Genomic DNA, 18,446 nt, shown 5'->3' on the forward strand with positions numbered 1-18,446 from the left:
TCACTCATATGATTGGAGTAGTCACACAAATGAGAACTCATGGAGAAACCATTGAAGACAGAAGAATTGTGGAGAAAATATTGAGGGTCTTACCCTCAAGGTTTGATGCCATAGTCACCACCATTGAAGAGACAAAGGATCTCTCAAGTTATTCAGTTGATGAGCTACATGCATCACTGATAACTCATGAGCAGAGGTTGAGTAGGAATGAAAACTCATCCCTTGAGCAAGCCTTCAAGACCCAGATGTCCTTTGGAAGAGGAAGAGGTCAAGGCAGAGGAAACAGAAGAGGAAGAGGCAGAAGCCAGAACAGAGGTGTAAGGAACAACCCATCAAATGCACAAGGAAGAGGCAGCAATCCAAATCAGAACCAAGGCCAAGGCAGCAGCCAACAAGGAGGACAATATCAGGCTCAAGGACAAAGGTATGATAAATCTAATGTTCAATGCTATTATTGCAAAAAGTATGGACATTATGCTAGTGATTGTAGAAAGAAACAACATGATAAGAACAACAGAAAAAATGCAAATGTTACAAGAGAAAACAGCAGTCAAGACAATGTCCTGTTAGCTTGTAACATGGCTGAAACACATAGTGAGGACATATGGTTTTTAGACTCAGGTTGCAGCAACCATATGACAGGAAACATTGCCCTCTTCTCAGCCTTAAATCAGAATTTGAAATCAGAGGTCACACTAGGAACTGATAGTAAAGTGTCTGTTATGGGAAAAGGAGAAATAAAAATACTTTCAAAGCAAGGTGAAAGGAAAACCATAGCAGATGTATACTATGTCCCCGGAATGAGATGTAATCTCTTGAGTATTGGACAGCTTGTCCAAAAGGGTTACAATGTTTATTTTGTAAATGATGTGTGCACCATCATGGACATACCACCCAGCAAAAGATGCATTGCTGAAGTGAAGATGACAAGGAACAGGATGTTCCCTCTCAGGATCCGGGCAGATTTGAAAAGCAAAGGAGAAATTGCAGCAGTTACCCAAGAGGCTTTCCAAAGCGTGCCAAAGGATGAGAATTGGTTGTGGCACTTGAGATTTGGACATCTCAATTTTGGAGGTCTGAATTTGTTGAGTAGGAAAGGAATGGTGAAAGGATTGCCATTGATAGAGAAGCCGGACAGCCTATGTGAAGGCTGCATTTTGGGAAAACAACATAGAGAAAGTTTTCCATCAGGGAAGAGCATAAGGGCAAAGGCACCCTTAGAGATCATCCACTCAGATTTATGTGGACCAATGCAAGCTCCATCATTAGCAGGCAGCCTATATTTCTTGACATTCATTGATGACTGTACAAGAAAGACTTGGATATATTTCCTTAAAAACAAAAGTGAAGTGTTTGAGAAATTCCAAAACTTCAAGGCATTTGTGGAGAACCAAAGCGGGCTGCATATAAAAGTTTTGAGAACTGATAGAGGAGGTGAGTATATCTCCAAGGAATTCCTAAGATTTTGTAGAGAAAATGGAATTCATAAACAGTTTACAACTCGGTACACCCCACAGCAAAATGGAGTTGCTGAAAGGAAGAACAGGACCATTATGGATATGGCAAGGAGCATGTTGAAGGGAAAGCATTTGCCAAATGAGTATTGGGCTGAAGCTGTACATTGTGCAGTTTATATATTGAACAGGTGTCCTACAAAAGCAGTCATGAACAAGGTGCCAGAAGAGGCATGGAGTGGGAGAAAGCAAGGAGTCACCCACATGAGAGTTTTTGGATGTGTGGCCTATGCACACATACCAGATCAGCTAAGGAGGAAGTTGGACAGCAAAGGGGAGAAATGCATCTTCATTGGATACAGTGATGAATCCAAAGCCTACAGGTTGTACATTCCATCTATCAGAAGTTCTTTGTAAGCAGGGATGTTCAATTCATTGAAGAGGAAGCTTGGGATGGAAGCATAGAGAAAACAGTGAATGTCAAGAACTGTTTGTCTCATGATGAAGATGAAGAGGAGGTGGCTGAAATGCATCCCCAAACAGCAGCGCCAACACAAGGACAGCAAGGGACACCATTGAGGATAAATGAGGGTGCTTCTCCAAGTACACCACAAGAAGGAAATTCAAGTGCATCTTCAAGCACTTGCACACCAAGTGAACGAGGTAAGAAATTTAGAAATCTAAGTGACATTTATGATGAAGGAATGAATTCCTTATTTGCCTTGTATTGTCATGTTGATGATCCTATTCATTTTGAAGAAGCAATTAAAGATAGAAAATGGATAGAAGCTATGGATGAGGAGATGAATGCCATAGAGAGAAACAAAACATGGGATTTGGTTGAGTTACCAAAAGGCAAAGAAGTCATTGGTGTGAAATGGGTCTACAAGACCAAGAGCAATGCTGAAGGCAAGATCGAAAGGCATAAAGCAAGGCTGGTTGTCAAAGGCTACAAGCAGCAGTATGGGAGAGACTATGAGGAGACTTTCGCACCGGTCGCAAGAATGGAAACCGTGAGAGCAGTGCTGTCCATAGCAGCACAAAACAAATGGAAAGTCTACCAAATGGATGTGAAATCAGCATTCCTAAATGGAGTGTTAATGGAAGAGGTCTATGTGGAACAACCTCTCGGATATGAGAAGAAAGGTGAAGAGCACAAAGTGTGCAAATTGAAGAAAGCTCTTTATGGGCTGAAACAAGCGCCAAGAGCATGGTACAGCAGGATAGATTCATATCTATTAGATAATGAATTTGACAAATGTGAAGGAGAACCCACAGTATACATCAAGGAAAAGGATGGTAAAATTTTAATTGTTGTCTTGTATGTTGATGATGTGATTTTCACAGGTAATGATGATCAGCTCATTAAGAATTTTAAATCAGTCATGAAGGATGAATTTGAAATGACTGATATGGGTTTCTTGAGATACTTCTTAGGCATAGAAGTAGAGCAAAATGAAAAAGGAATTTTCATATCTCAAGCAAAATATGTAAATCAAGTTTTGGGCAGATTTAAGATGGAAGAATGCAAGGCAGCAATCACTCCCACAGTGATGGGATTAAAGCTCAGCAGAGAGGACAGCAGCAAGGATTTTGATCCTAGCTTGTATAAAAGTATTGTTGGCAGCCTTATGTATTTAACAGCAACTAGGCCTGATTTAATGTATGCTGTTAGTTTAATTTCCAGATTCATGGAGAGGCCAAAGGAGGCACATTGGCAGGCAGCAAAGAGAATTTTGAGGTATGTCAAGGGTACCAAAATGTTTGGCATATTATATAGCGTCTCAGAAAGTTCAGATTTAATTGGTTACACTGATAGCGATTGGGCTGGAAGTGTAGATGATCGGAAGAGCACTTCCGGTTATGTTTTTCATATGGGTTCAGGAGCCATTTCATGGGCTTCTAAGAAGCAGTCCATTGTAGCATTGTCTACAGCAGAGGCTGAATATGTGGCAGCTACAACAGCAGCATGTCAAGCAGTGTGGATGAGAAGAATGTTGAGAAGCTTAGGCCAAGAGCAGGCAAAAGCGACAGTCATCTTTTGTGACAATAGCTCAGCTATTGCATTGTCAAAGAATTCAGTGTTTCATAAGAGAACGAAACACATTGATACAAGGTTTCACTACATCAGAGAATTGGTGAACAATGGAGAAATTGTGCTACAACATTGCAGTACTCAGGAACAGGTAGCAGACATTTTGACAAAGCCATTGGATCAGAAGAGCTTTGAATTTTTGAGGAAGTGTTTGGGTATGATTGAATGCCCGACAGTTGAAATTAAAGGGGAGTGTTGAAAATATAATTTCAACGCGCTATGTATGCAGCCTAAAACCACCAAACAAAACCACAAAACTGCCCAGGATCATATCGCACCACCATCCATGAAAAGTGGTTTCCGTATGGTTGTGCTCCGATGCGTTTTGGTGAAGGCACGTGGGTCTCACCTGACGTACTCAACTTTGACCCATCGGGAGATATTGTTCACTCATGTGAGGGCTTCCGATATCCTTCTCGTCCGTAGGATCTGCTCCCGTATTTTCGTCCGTTGATCCATTGAAGCTGCATACAAACCAAGGTCAAATCATATTTTGCGTGGAGTAAATTAAAAGCATGGTTGACCATACGTTTTAATTAATGAACTGTCATATGCGTAGGTGAAGTTTTAATGTTTCTTTTATGCGGGAGGTATGGGCATAAATTTTATGTGTGTTATATTTTAAATCGAGCGTTGACCATATGCAGTGAAAAAAAAAAAAAAAAAGGCCACGGTAATATTTTTTTGTATTATGTTTTATATGGCGAGCAAAAACATATATGCTCGGGTCTTGCTCATTGTAATTTTTTTTAAAAAGGGGAAACACACTGCAGTGTGTAGAAAAACAAGAACAGGGCGTGAATTTTTTTTGGTATGTATTGCACACGGGAGTAAAGAGAAAACTGGTTTTTACGGCAGTAAGAAGAACCAGAGGGTGTATGCACAGCAGTGCACAAATATGTTGTAATGTTTTTGTGTGGGCATTGAAAAACAGAGGTGAAGGAAAACCATGTATGGTTTTGCAAGTGCATAAAGAAAATGGTGGAGCGTAAGTTGTTTTACACACCAGTGAATGTAAATTTTGTTTTACAGCAGTAAGCTCATGTAAACTTTTGTTACAGCAGTAAGTTGTTTTTCACAGCAGTGAATATGAAAATGATTTTACAGTGGTAAATCCCTCTCAGAAAAAGAAGATGTATTAGTTTCTTTTTGTTTTAATGAATAGAAATCTTTTATGGTGGTGAAATCCTCTGTTACTTAGTGAAATTTTTTTTAAGCTGTCTGTGTATAAAAATCCCGTGGAGGTAAAACAGAGCATTGCCTCTGTGTTTAGTTTGAATCTTGGTTTTGGTATTTTCCCCATTAAAAATACCCAATAACTGAAACAAGAAATTTTGCTGCAAAAGATTCCCAATTATATTTGGGGACCCATCCGTAATGGGTTTGAACCATCCTGCTCCACCTTGAATACGTAGTTGCCAGAAGGCGGACTAAACATTTTCCCACCGCCAAAATCAATTGACAAAGTGGGCAATTTCAGATTCTTCACTGCTGATGTGTTAAACCACAGATCAAACTGCGCGGGATCTTGTGTTGTAGCCCTTGGATATGCAATGGCGGCACCAAGGGCCTTCATTATTACATCATGAGCCTATTTTTTGAAATATGTCAGAGAAGTCCCAGAGTCTACAATGGTCCCTCCATTATCCATCTTCCGTGCATTGCTGGATATGGGAAGACTCTTTCCATCAATCACCATTCCTTCAACTCCAACATAATAACTGGGTGTGCCTCCTCTCAGAATAGGGATATACTGAACGGGCTTCTTTAAAAACTTGGATGATTGTTGGAGAATATATCCGAAGACCGGCGAGTTTTTGACTGTGAGGGGATTCAGATAGTCTCTTAAGCAGAAAAAAAACTTGCCTCCATATAAAGAGAGAGTTTGTTGAGCAAATGAAGTGAAAGCTTGACATAATCCTGGCACGCCTCCGGAGGTCACAGGTGAATATGCGATGGCCGCACCAAGCGCCTTCATTATTACATCATACACCTCCTTTTTGAAATATGTCAGAGAAGTCCCAGAGTCTACAATGATCCCTCCATTACCAGAATTATTATCCATCTTCCAAGCATTGCTGGGTATTGGAAGACTCTTTCCATCAATCACCATTCCTTCAACTCCAACATAATAACTGGGTGTGCCTCCTTCTAGGTCAACCCGCAGGCTAGTTCTCCATTCCGCATCCCGTCAATACCCTTGTTGCCCCGACACCTTAGCTTTGTCATCTATGGACTTCAAGGTTATGATTTCCCGGATATAAGGGTCGCTGCTGGTGGTGCCATCCATGTAACCTACACGCCTTCATGGAACCATAACATTCTCCCTTGGGGGCTAGTACAGAAACTGCAGTGCAATCTTTGGAATTACAGGGAATATATGATAAAGTGGAGGATTTGGTGGGTTGGAACGTGGGAAGGGGCTTTGCTATCGCAGATCGGATATTGGGATTGCAATTCACCCACACAAGATCGTTGCCTGTGTCTGGAATCGTGAGAACCTTTGAGGAGGGGTTCCCACGCTGAGGTCCACGAAATAAAGAGCCGATCCCATCTCTAGTGCACCAGAACCTATCGGCATTTCAAAGCCTGAAGTTCGGAGCCTCCTGTGATGATAAGCCGAAGTATTATTAGTCATGCATTGGCAGTACCTTCTAACTGTTGGAAGAAACTAATTAATTCCAACTACCTGCCACAAATGTTCAACAACGATTTAATGTTGATTCTAGAAACCGTTGAAAACAGGGAAGCTTCTCTAGGAAGCCACCAACTGAACCCATCTCCAGAAACTTCTCCAGCTTGTATATATACCTGTTGAATCTGTGAATGAAGCAAGTGTTCAAATGTTCTTGTGTTCAGTGTTTGTGTGTTGAGTTATAGAACTGTGCGCCTCTGCTCTTTTCATGGTATCGGAGCAAGGTTGAGGGCTGAGTGTGAGAGCCCAAGTCGATCGATCAGAGTGTGTGAGGTCGAGAAGATGTGTGCGCTATGTGTTGCTGTGTGGTAGAGCTGTGTGTTGCTGTGTGTTACAGAGGAGCTGTGAGCTGTAAGCCATGTGCTGCTAAGTGTTGCAGAGGAGCATTTGCTAAAGCGGAGACTAGATCTGGGGATCTGGAGACACGTGTTCTGCCAGAATTAGAAGGATTCAAAGATTCAAAGGGTAATCTATAGCAGCACCAAACTTATGATATTTTAAGTTATTTCTTCAAAGCCCGTATGAGGAGTAATTTAAAAAGTTCTGAAAAAATTGGAATGTTGATGAATGATTTTTTGTTTAGTTGATAAGAAGTTTTAATTTGTAAGCCACAAGTTGGCTGATTGGGCTCAAATTTTCGACTTGCTTGTTTTTTATTTGAGCAATAGTGAAAAGAATGGTCTTGATGATGGTGCATTAGCCTAAAATTTATAGATACTTTTAATGGGGCGAGTCTGTTTTAATAGCTTTGGATGTGAATGTATTTGACACTGGACCGTGTGGATGACACTGATTACTGAAAACCTTGCATTCTATAAAATGTGGTTTGGCTGTTGGTTTTTGGTAGTCTTGACGTTGAATGAGTATATGTTTTTTATGATTTAGTAACAGAAAAAAAAAAAAAAGGAGAGGAAAAGTGTTATTACTGGTGATATTAAAAAGGGAGGTTTGTTATTATTGAGTAAAGAAATATTGAAGTTGTGAAAAAAAAAAAAAATTGCATTTTGGTGATTGAAGGAAGTTTTTTTTTTAATCATGGCAAATTTATTGCTTGATAATTATATGAATGAATCCACCAAACTTGATGGAGAAAATTATGTGAATTGGAAATTCAAGTTAATGACTATTTTAGAAGGAAATAATTTGTGGTCCATTGTAAGTGGGGATGAACCCAAACCCACTATTGCAGGTTCTATTCCAGATTGGGAGAGAAGGGAGACAAAAGCAAAAGTATTGCTGCATATGTCCGTAAAGGACAACATTATTCCTCACATCAGAGATTGCAAGACATCAAAAGAAACATGGGATACGTTGAAGGGTTTGTATGAAATAACAAATACAAACCGGATCTTGTTTTTGAAGACTAAGCTTTTATCTTTAAAAATGGAAGCAAATGAAAGTATAAGCAATTTCATATCTCGTGTCAAAGATTTAAGTGATAAGGTAGGAGATATTGGTGAAAAGGTGTCTAATACTGACTTAGTCACCATCATATTAAATGGCTTAGTCCATGATTATCAAATTTTTGTTTCAAGTCTTGCAGCTAGAGAGAAACCCCCTTCATTTGATGAATTGACAGGAATTCTTCTACAAGAGGAGGAGAGGATGAAGAACTTTAATTTGGGCTCTAGCATTTCAGATTTGGCATTGGTGGCCAAGGGCAAATATCCATACAGAGGCAAGCCATGGGACAAGAACAAAGGAGGCAAGTTTCAAGCAAAGCAAAAAGGTATGACACAGTCTAAATTTCCAAAGAGAAATGATGAGTGTTATTATTGTGGCAAACCTAGCCATCGTTCTAAAGATTGTTATAAAAGGAAATATAATGAGTCTAGGCAAAGAAACAGAAAGCATAATGGAAATTTTGTGGATAAGGATATCAATGATGGATTTAAAAATCTTAAAATGTTTGTTTCTGATGTTGCATTGTCTGTGGAAAATGATGATAAGAATGCTTGGTTCATTGATTTTGGGGCATCACTCCATATGTCTTGTAATAAGGAGTGGTTTGATGAATATCATGAAAACATTGATGGAACATATGTTTGCCTAGGAGATAACAGATCACTTAAAGTTCAAGGTTATGGAGTAATAGGTGTGAATTTGCCTAATGGACAAGAGAAACAGATCCATAATGTGATGTATGTTCTTGATATCAAAAAGAATTTAATTTCTGTTTCTACTATTACTGACCAAGATTTGAAGGTGGAATTTGTTAAATCACAGTGTGTAGTGAAAGACAAGTACAAAGTTATTGCCACAAGAACCAGAGTTGGAGGCCTGTATAAGCTGGATGTGACCAGGAAAAGTCATCAAGCTTTGGCATCTACGACAATGTCAACAATAGATTTATGGCATCAAAGGTATGGACATCTAAATCACAAAGATTTAATGCTACTTCAAAAGAACACTATGGTTGAAGGACTTCCTATCTTGAAGAATGATCATGTTGAATGTGAGGCATGTGTACTTGGCAAGCAACATAGGGAGGAATTTCCTATACATAAAGAAAAAAGGCAAAGGGAAATACTTGAATTAATTCATACTGATGTATGTGGACCTATGCAAACTAGATCTATTGGTGGAGCATGGTATTTTCTTATTTTTGTGGATGATAGATCTAGATATACATGGGTTTATTTCATAAGAAAGAAGAGTGATGTTTTTGAGTACTTTAAATAATTTAAGAATATGGTAGAAAAACAAACTCGTAATTACATCAAAATCTTGAGATCTGATCAAGGGGGAGAATTCAAATCAAGAGAATTTAATCAATATTGTAAAAGCAATGGGATTCAGCAACAATTTACAGTGTCACATACACCTCAGCAAAATGGAGTTGCTGAGAGGAAAAACAGAACACTAGTTGAATGTGCATGTAGTATGCTTCAAGGTAAAAATATCTCCAATGTTTTTTGGGCTGAAGCAATTAATACTGTTGTTTATTTGAAAAATAGGAGTCCAACCAAAAGTTTAGAGCTTAAAACACCTTTTGAAGCATTTTATGGGTACAAACCAAAAGTGAGTCATTTAAGAGTTTTTGGTTGCAAGGCATTTGCTCACATTCCAAAAGATGAAAGAAGAAAACTTGATGCAAAGTCAATTAAGTGCATATTTATTGGTTATTGTGATAATCAGAAGGCATACAAATTGTTTGATCCTAGTACACATAGACTGCTTGCAAGTAGGGATGTGGTGTTTCATGAGAATGCAAATGAAGGTAATAAAATAAATAATAGTGTATGGCATAATATTGATGATTATGTCAAATTAGACACAAGTGTTGAACAAGAACAAGAACAAGCACAGGAACAGTTACAAGCTCAAGAGCAAGGAGCATCAAGCAGTCATGATACTCCAAGTAAAGGAGTGGAGACTCTACAAAGCCAAAAGAAAGGTGAAAGCAGTAAAACTCCAAGAAGGTCATCACGTCAAAGTCAGGTACCTGTAAAGTATAAAGATTATGCATTAATGTCTCAGGTTATGAATGTTGTAGAACCTTCAAACTATGATGAAGCTAAAGAATATGAAGAATGGAGAAATGCAATGAATGAAGAATATAACTCTATAATGAAAAATGACACATGGGAATTAACAGAAATGCCTAAAAACAAAGTTCCCGTAGGATGCAAATGGCTTTATAAATCTAAATTTAATGCTCATGGAAGTATTGATAAACATAAAGCTAGATTGGTTGCTAAAGGATATTCACAAAAGGAGGGAATTGATTATGAAGATACTTTTGCACCTGTAGCTAAGTTGAACACAATTAGAATCATGATTGCATTAGCTACAAAATATAATTGGAAAATGCATCAGTTAGATGTGAAATCTGCATTTTTGAATGGTGAGTTAATAGAAGAAGTTTATTTAGTGCAGCCTGAAGGGTTTGTAAAACAGGGACAGGAGCATTTGGTTTCCATGTTAAAGAAAGCTTTATATGGCTTGAAACAAGCACCAAGATCATGATATGTGAAAATTGATTCTTTCTTTTATGAGAAAGGTTTTATGAGAAGCAAGAATGATCCTAACTTATACATCAAGGAAGATAAAGACAAGAATGTTGCTTTAATATCTGTATATGTTGATGATCTAATCATAACAGGAAATGCATGCAAGTTGATTGAAGAAATTAAAAATCAGTTGTCACATGTATTTGAGATGAAGGATCTTGGTGAATTGCATTATTGTTTAGGTCTTGAAGTTTAGAGGGAGCCTGGTAAGACACTGATCACACAAAGCAAATATACAAGGGAAATCCTTAAAAGATTCAATATGATTGAATGCAAGGCAACATCTACTCCTTTAGAACAGAATGTCAAATTGTGCAGTGATGATGGAACCAAAGAGGTGAATGGAACTATGTATCATCAACTGGTGGGAAGTCTGAACTATCTCACCACTACCAGGCCAGATATAGCATATTCTGTCAGCATACTTAGTCAGTTCATGGCTAAGCCTTGTGAAAGCCATTGGAAAGCAGCAAAGAAAGTCCTTCGATATCTAAAAGGAACACTTAATTTTGGTATTATGTACACTGATGAATTTGATGTTGAATTGGAAAGGTTATTCTGATTCTGACTGGGCTGGAAATCCATATGATAGGAAATCTACTACTGGATACGTGTTCAATATTGGTTCAGGACCAATATCATGGAGCAGTAAGAAACAACCAATTGTTTCATTGTCATCCACTGAAGCTGAATATAAAGCATTATGCAGTGCTACCTGTGAAGCAATATGGCTTAGGAGAATACTTGAAGATGTTGGAGAAACACAAAAAGCACCTACAGTAATCAGTTGTGACAATCAAAGCACTATCAAATTAGCAAACAATCCTATATATCATGCAAGGACAAAACACATTGAGACACAACATCATTTTGTAAGAGAAAAATTGCAATCAAAAGAAATTGACTTATCATATTGTAATACAAATGAAAATGTGGCTGACATATTCACCAACCCTCTTGGAAAGGCTAAACTTGAAATATGTAAAAATAAGATGCACATTGTAGAAAATCCAAATTATGTTGTAAGCCTAGCTGAGACTTAGACCAGGAGGCATGACAATTAAGAGTATAGTGTCTTGTTTATTATATGTAGTTGGAATTAAGGGGGAGTGTTGGAAGAAACTAATTAATTCCAACTACCTGCCACAAATGTTCAACAGCGATTTAATGTTGATTCTAGAAACCGTTGAAAACAGGGAAGCTTCTCTAGGAAGCCACCGACTGAACCCATCTCCAGAAACTTCTCCAGCTTGTATATATACGTGTTGAATCTGTGAATGAAGCAAGTGTTCAGATGTTCTTGTGTTCAGTGTTTGTGTGTTGAGTTATAGAGTTGTGCGCCTCTGCTCTTTTCACTAATTCACATGGAATCCACAAGTAAAAGTAGTTGTATGATGTCATGCATGCTTCTCAATTGCTTCTTGTGGATCATTTTCATCTCCATCTTCACACTTGTATCTTCATCTACACCTCCATTTGCATGTCGCAGCAAGAAGAAACAGTACAGGATGTATAGCAACATAAGCACAAGAGTGTTTCGTCATATTTTCCATATGCATAATCAGTGTCACCCCAAGAATCACCAAATCATTCCGTACTAATTTACATGGACATTAAAATAATAAATTACAGCGGCTTTCAATAAATCAAAACAGTTTGTGCGTCCGAAAAGAAACTGAAAACGCTCTTCTTAATGATAACGCTCTTCTTAATGATAGTTTTTAAGAGTTCACTTGATATTAAATTAGGGAGTAAGTTATACATGGACAATTTTTGTTATTTTTTTTTTAATAGAAAAATTGCTCATTTGTTCAGTAATTATTTAGTTACTTCGTACACTTCCATAAACTAAGTACTATTATTCTTTAGTTACTTCGTACACTTCCATAAACTAAGTACTATTATTCTTTATGCCTCCGTAAACTAAGTAATATTATTTCTTATACTTCCATAAACTAATATCCCTTGTTTCACAAAAACGGGCAGGCGTTAGTGCGTTAGTTTATTATTTCTTATTCATCCATAAGCTTAGCAATGGGTTGACCATATCCCTTGTTTCACAAAAATGGCGCCTTGTGCATCAATTCGACATCCAGCTTCGTTATAAACCTTAAAACAAATTTTCTTGGCCATAAGTGGACACTTGGACATCAAACTTCATTGTAACCTTAAAACAAGTTTTTTGAGCTATAAGTGGACACTTTATTGGTTATTTATTTTTCTATGTTATAATGGCTAATAAGATATTTAGTTATTTAGTTAGATAGTCACTCAACTTTTTATTGAAAAATGATTAGTTGATTCATTAATTTATAGTAAATTTTATAAAAATGATTAATATAATTACTTTTCATATATTTTAATTAAATGGATTATAAATATTTATAAAAAAAATACATGTCACATTGTAAAAATTTGAAAAAAAATATTAAAAATAAAAAGAATTATAAATTTATTTTAAATTATTTTATTAATTATGAAAAAAATTAATATGTGAATTCTTTTCGGCATAGAGTGATCTTAAAGAAATTAATACAATACCATGAGTCAATACCATGTATTACTGATACCTCATGCCCAAAAAAGTATCATTCATATTCATATGACACATCTTTACATCATATTAATTGATTTAATTAAAAAAGAGAAAGAGCATAACTACTATTAATTGATTTAATTAAAAAAGAGAAAGAGCATAACTACTTTGGATATAAATCTTTGTGTAGATTATTAAAAATATGTTAGAATATTATTAGGAGGTTAAATCCTACCATCCACCTAATAATTATTGATAATTAAATTAAAATTCTAAAAGCCCTATTTTAAATGCCTTATTCTAATCAGGTTGTTTTTTTACCTTGAAAATCATGGAAATTCACGTAATATTTTGATAAAATCCGGTAGACATTTTTGTAAATAAAGGTTATAGCTCTCAAACTTCAAGATTTTGAGTACTCATAAATCCAGGTTATAGTTGTCAAACTTCAATATTTTGAGTGCTCTGCAGGTTTTTGATGACGTTGAGAGTGTTGAATCCATTTCCACCATCAAAAACATGATTCAAATAGTGCTACTCCAAGATTTCCCTCTGCCTAAATATACTTGTCCATTCTAAATAACCCTATCTAATTGGTTAATTAAAAAAAATTATAAATAGAGATATTCATATTTTCTTATTATTTTGATTATTTTATATTTTTCCAAACTACACCCAATGAAAGTGTTATAATGGTTTATGACAAATTAAACTATTTATTTAGTTAGCTAGCCAACTTTTTATTAAAAATTTGATTGTTAGTCCCCTCATTAAGTTTTACTCCATAGATGCCCATCGGGCTTTGGATTGATAGTGAATGGGTGCACTATTAAGGCACTCCTTGCAATAGGTCACTAGTTCAAATCCCCCGTGGGTGCTTACCTACCAAAAAAAAAAAATTACTCCATACACATCAATAAAGTAAATACTATTATTCTTTACACCATAAACTAAGAACTAGATTGATTGTATCCCACATCTCACAAAGATGGGGCCTCAATTTGACATGTAACAACATTATAATTCTAAATTATTTTTATTAACAAATTTCCTTGGTTTTTAGTTTTACCATTTATTATATTCATATAACATCTTTATTCAACATCAAAATCAACTTTTGTTATCTAATTTAGCATTATTATCTTAGTTAAGAACAACAAAAATAATCATTAAGCTCTTGATAATACAATTGTCTAACTACACAAATATACTCTAAGACATGAATTTTGAGTTTTTTTGTTGTATAGAATTTAACTATATAGACTGATAGACACTTTCTTAAAAAATACTCTCCACCATTTTAAAATTAACAAGAGTATGGCATGAGAAAGGATAATGTATCATAGGTGGTGGTGGGGTCTATGTCGCACCTTGCAATGAATGGAGGAGACTTGGTACACTATCTCCCATACATATGTCATGGAAGTTATGAAATCATTCAAGATTTAGGGAACTCCATTTATGTCACCTAGTTGTTGCAACCATATGTTCACTTATTCTCAGATGTTTCAAGTTATACTCCTCAATGAGTTAGTCACTTCACTTTGCACTCCTTCGCCCATTTCTCAATAATGGAAAATGAATGTTTCCTTCAGTTCCTTGCTCCATTCGTGGCTTTCAAAAGGGATAGCTAACAATCATAAGTCTTCTCATGATCCTCTATTCACTTTAGTGCTCACTCTTCATAGTTCTTTTCCCCCATATTTTCATTCTTAATCATTATTCACGCTTCAGTACCCAACATGACGATGCATTAGGCTTAATGCCATAGGGGAGGTGATACTCACAACTCACAAGGTGGTTGATGCACCAAGTTCAAAGTTAAATCCTCGGCTCAAAATTTTCATGTCGAGACTTCTCCATAAATTTAGCAAGAGATTAAGGAGGTTGAGGAGGACACTCTTCAGGAAAATGACTATCATTTAGAATATGAAATTCTTACAAATATTGTAGCTTAATTCATTATTACTAGCCATGCTCTTGGGTGCGAGAACTAATATATATTCACTATTGATTCATAATGGAAGATGAAGTCTCGCAAAATTTCTCCTTGAGGGAAATGATCCAAATAATGAAATTATTCTTATGTTAGATGAAATGCAAGGATACAGACCAATGAGTAGCAAGAGCCTTTGGATCCTATACTTTTTAATTTTGGTACATATATTAGCATAGGAAAGCACAAGAATCTCAAATTACTTTGTATTTCATTGTTATTGACATGTCATAAAATCACATTTTGTTCTATTTTGAACTTGAACTCTTTAAAGACAAAATCATGATGCACTTCCAATGGTTTTCTTTCCCAAGTTGCATACAAAAGGCATGCATGAGGCCTTTGAGCATGTAACTTTCTAAATGATCAATGCAGTTGGATTCCCCAATGCACTACCCCCCACACCCAACCCAAAAAATAAACAAAAAATAAAATTGACCCAACTCAGCTAAACCCATGAATGTGTTAGTCAATAATTGTCATTGATGTCAATATGAAACACACTTGATGACCACACTTGGAGCCCTAATGAAGATTCCCTAACCCTTATCATAGTCTCAATGTTCTTATGCATGAAGAATCCTAAAAACCCTAAGGCTTGTACTATAAATTCCTAAACAACAATAAAGAAAATTAAATTTTAACATCTTGAAGACATCATAATACAATGACCCCTTCACTATCTTGTAGAAGACTCTTTCCTCTTTTCAATGAGCCCTCACTCATCCTCTAACTTCGAGTAGTCTAAGAGAAAATGATTTTTTGAGATAAAATATCATATTCTCTACCCTAGTAGGCCTAAGCTGAGTTAAATTAAGTCTACCTCCCTCCAAAGTGTGAAAATTTCTAAATAGAAACCCTACTACACTAATTAATATTATTGCTTCTACTTCTTATCTCAAAAAATGTTATTCACAGTGTTCTTACGGGAAATATCGAAATATATTCTATTGCAGCCTTCATAATTAAAACATTACAGAAAGTAAATGTAAGGAAAAATACTCGCACAAATACAATCACAATGACAATTATTTTTATACAATCATCCTCGGAAAACCCCAATGTAGGAAAATCAGTGCAATAGATGAGGGTTTTATTATTCTTCAACAAATTTTCATGTAAAAATTACAACCAGCAAAATAGGAATGAGAAATTTTACAAACGCTTCCTGAATTTTTTTTTACCCAGGTGAAGCACTTCTTCCCCCGGAATCCTTCTGCGTCCCTCTACGTCAAACTTCTCACACTGGCCCAGTGTCAAGCTGCCCACGCAAGCTCTGCATCAATCTGCCTCTCTGTTGCCTCTTTTTGTGTCAACCTATTCCTAATCTGCATCTTGCTGCCTTACACTCTCTCAATATGTTGATGCCCTCTCTTCCTTTCTCACTTGCAACTCTACCTCTGATTTGATTTTCTCTTATCGAACTTTGACCAAGGAGAAAATCGATCGTACTCAGGTAACTAAGTATTTTCCTCTCGTGTGTTCTCCAAGTTCCCATCAAGCCTCCTCTTATAATCCTCTCATTGATCAATCAATAACCTAGATTAGATTCTAATCAATGGTTAGGATCATTTGACTTGATTTCTCCCTTCTTCTAGAATTTTCACCCACAGTTTAGATTAATACCCACTAATTATTTTTATTTCCTAGGTTTAGACTTAGGGTCCCATTAAAAATAATTAATTATTTTAATAAAACTATCTCCAGGTGGAATTTCCCAAAACTATTTCTGGGTATTAGAGAATGCACGTGTCTAAGCCTTCATGCAAATTTTGAGGCCTAAAGAACATCTGATGCTACCCGAAATCAACACTCCCTCTTAGTGAGGAATGTGCTCTAGCAATGTACTGTTGCTGCATACCGCTCTGACTTTGAGGCATCATCCTCTACGCTGCTAATGAATGACATGTTTTCCACCAACTACTCCATTTCTACTAAAAATGTACTATTGCTGACACTGCCACTGCCAACACTGCATCTGTACTACAGCTCCCTTTGAATGTTTGCATCTGTGTTGTTGCTTGCACTACCACTACCAACTATCCCCACACTATAAACTAATGCTGCTACTAAAATGAATTTTCTACCATACCCATATGCTCTCTGAACTGAGTGAACTTAGCTCTTCCAAGAGCCTTTGTGAGTATATTGACTACCTGCTCTACTGTGGGGACATATTGTATTTTTACTTCACACAATCTCTGATAAAGTTACAATGGATATCTATGTGTTTTGAACGATCATGAAATATCGGATTCTCAGAGAGTTTGATACAACTCTAATTATCACAGTGAACCTTGGTCACTTCCATCATTTTTCTGAAAAAGCTCACAAGAAATTTTATGAGCCATATAGCTTCACACATAGTTATGCTAGTTGCCATATATTCTGATTTTGCTGAGCTTAGAGCTATTGATTTCTGCTTCCTGCTACGCCAAGCTATTATCCTTGATCTAACACTAAAGAAATACCCTGAGGTACCTTTTTGTTCCACTGAATTACCTTACCAATTTGCATCAGTTAGCCCATTCAAACTGATGTCCTCCCCTCGGGAGTATTTTAACCCATATCTGATTGTTCCACGTACATACCTAAGAATGTGTCTAGTTTCCACCCAATGCACCCTTTTTGGTTCCACCATGAATTGACTCAGAGTGTTGACAAAAAAACAAATGTGTGGCCTAGTGTTGACCATATACATGAGCGACCCAATGAGCCGTCTATACAAGGTGGGATCTACTTCCTTGTATCATGATCCATCTATTTTCTTTCAGTTGGTGATCATGGGAGTAGCCATGGGTCGACAATCCTGCATTCTGAATCTCTTTAGAATTTCTGTTGGATACATTCCCTGTCCAAGGAAGATCTCCCCATTCCTGTGCCAAACTTCCAACCCCATAAAATAATGGATCAAACCTAGGTCCTTCATGTCAAATTCATCTTCAAGATTCTTCTTACAATCCTAGATGAGCCTGGATGACCCAATTAGGAACAGGTCATCTACATACAATACCAGAATAAGTGGCTCATTCTCTACCATCAAATATAGAGATTGGGATCATCATCACTCTTGAAAAATCCCAACTGCTGCAAGTAACTATCAATCTAACCAGACCATGCTCTGGGTGCCTTCTTGAGCCCATACATGGCTTTCTTGAACCTACAAACATGAGTTCTCTTCTCATGAGTTTTAAAGCCTTCAGGTTGTTGTATATACACCTCCTCTTCTATCATCCCATTCAAGAATGATGTCTTGACATCCATATAGTGAATCTCCCATCCCATTTGAGATGATAGGGATATAATAGAAATAATAAAGGTCTATTGAGCAACTGGGGCGAAGGTCTCTTCATAGTCTATTCCTTCTTTCTGAGCATACCCATTTTCCATGAACCTTGCCTTGTACTTCTCTATACTTCCATTTGTAGCATACTTGATCTTATAGATCCATCATGATCGTATAACTGATATATCTTATGGTCTAGCTACTACTTCCCAGACATCATTCGTCGTGATGGAATTGTATTCTTCCACCATGGCATTCACCCATACTTGGCATTGAACAACTTCCTGAAACATAGAGGGTTCTTCAACCTGATCTACCAATGCCTAGTATCTATCAAATTGTCTAAGCTGCCTTTTCTTAGTTCTAGGAGC

The 18,446-nt window shown here is 36.7% G+C and overlaps 1 protein-coding gene across 1 annotated transcript; it reads right to left on the minus strand.

Annotated features, from left to right (window-relative positions):
- Positions 1-5,140: 5,140 nt before the first annotated feature.
- On the minus strand, positions 5,141-5,662 carry LOC149250286 (aspartic proteinase NANA, chloroplast-like). Its single transcript, XM_089453609.1, has one exon. The coding sequence runs from the start codon at positions 5,660-5,662 to the stop codon at positions 5,141-5,143; it is 522 nt and encodes a 173-aa protein (XP_089309735.1).
- Positions 5,663-18,446: the final 12,784 nt, after the last annotated feature.

Source organism: Pinus tabuliformis, chromosome 7 (genome assembly GCF_031772625.1).
Source record: "Pinus tabuliformis cultivar Carrire ecotype Pingquan chromosome 7, CPIR1, whole genome shotgun sequence".
Classification (NCBI taxonomy): Eukaryota; Viridiplantae; Streptophyta; class Pinopsida; order Pinales; family Pinaceae; genus Pinus; species Pinus tabuliformis.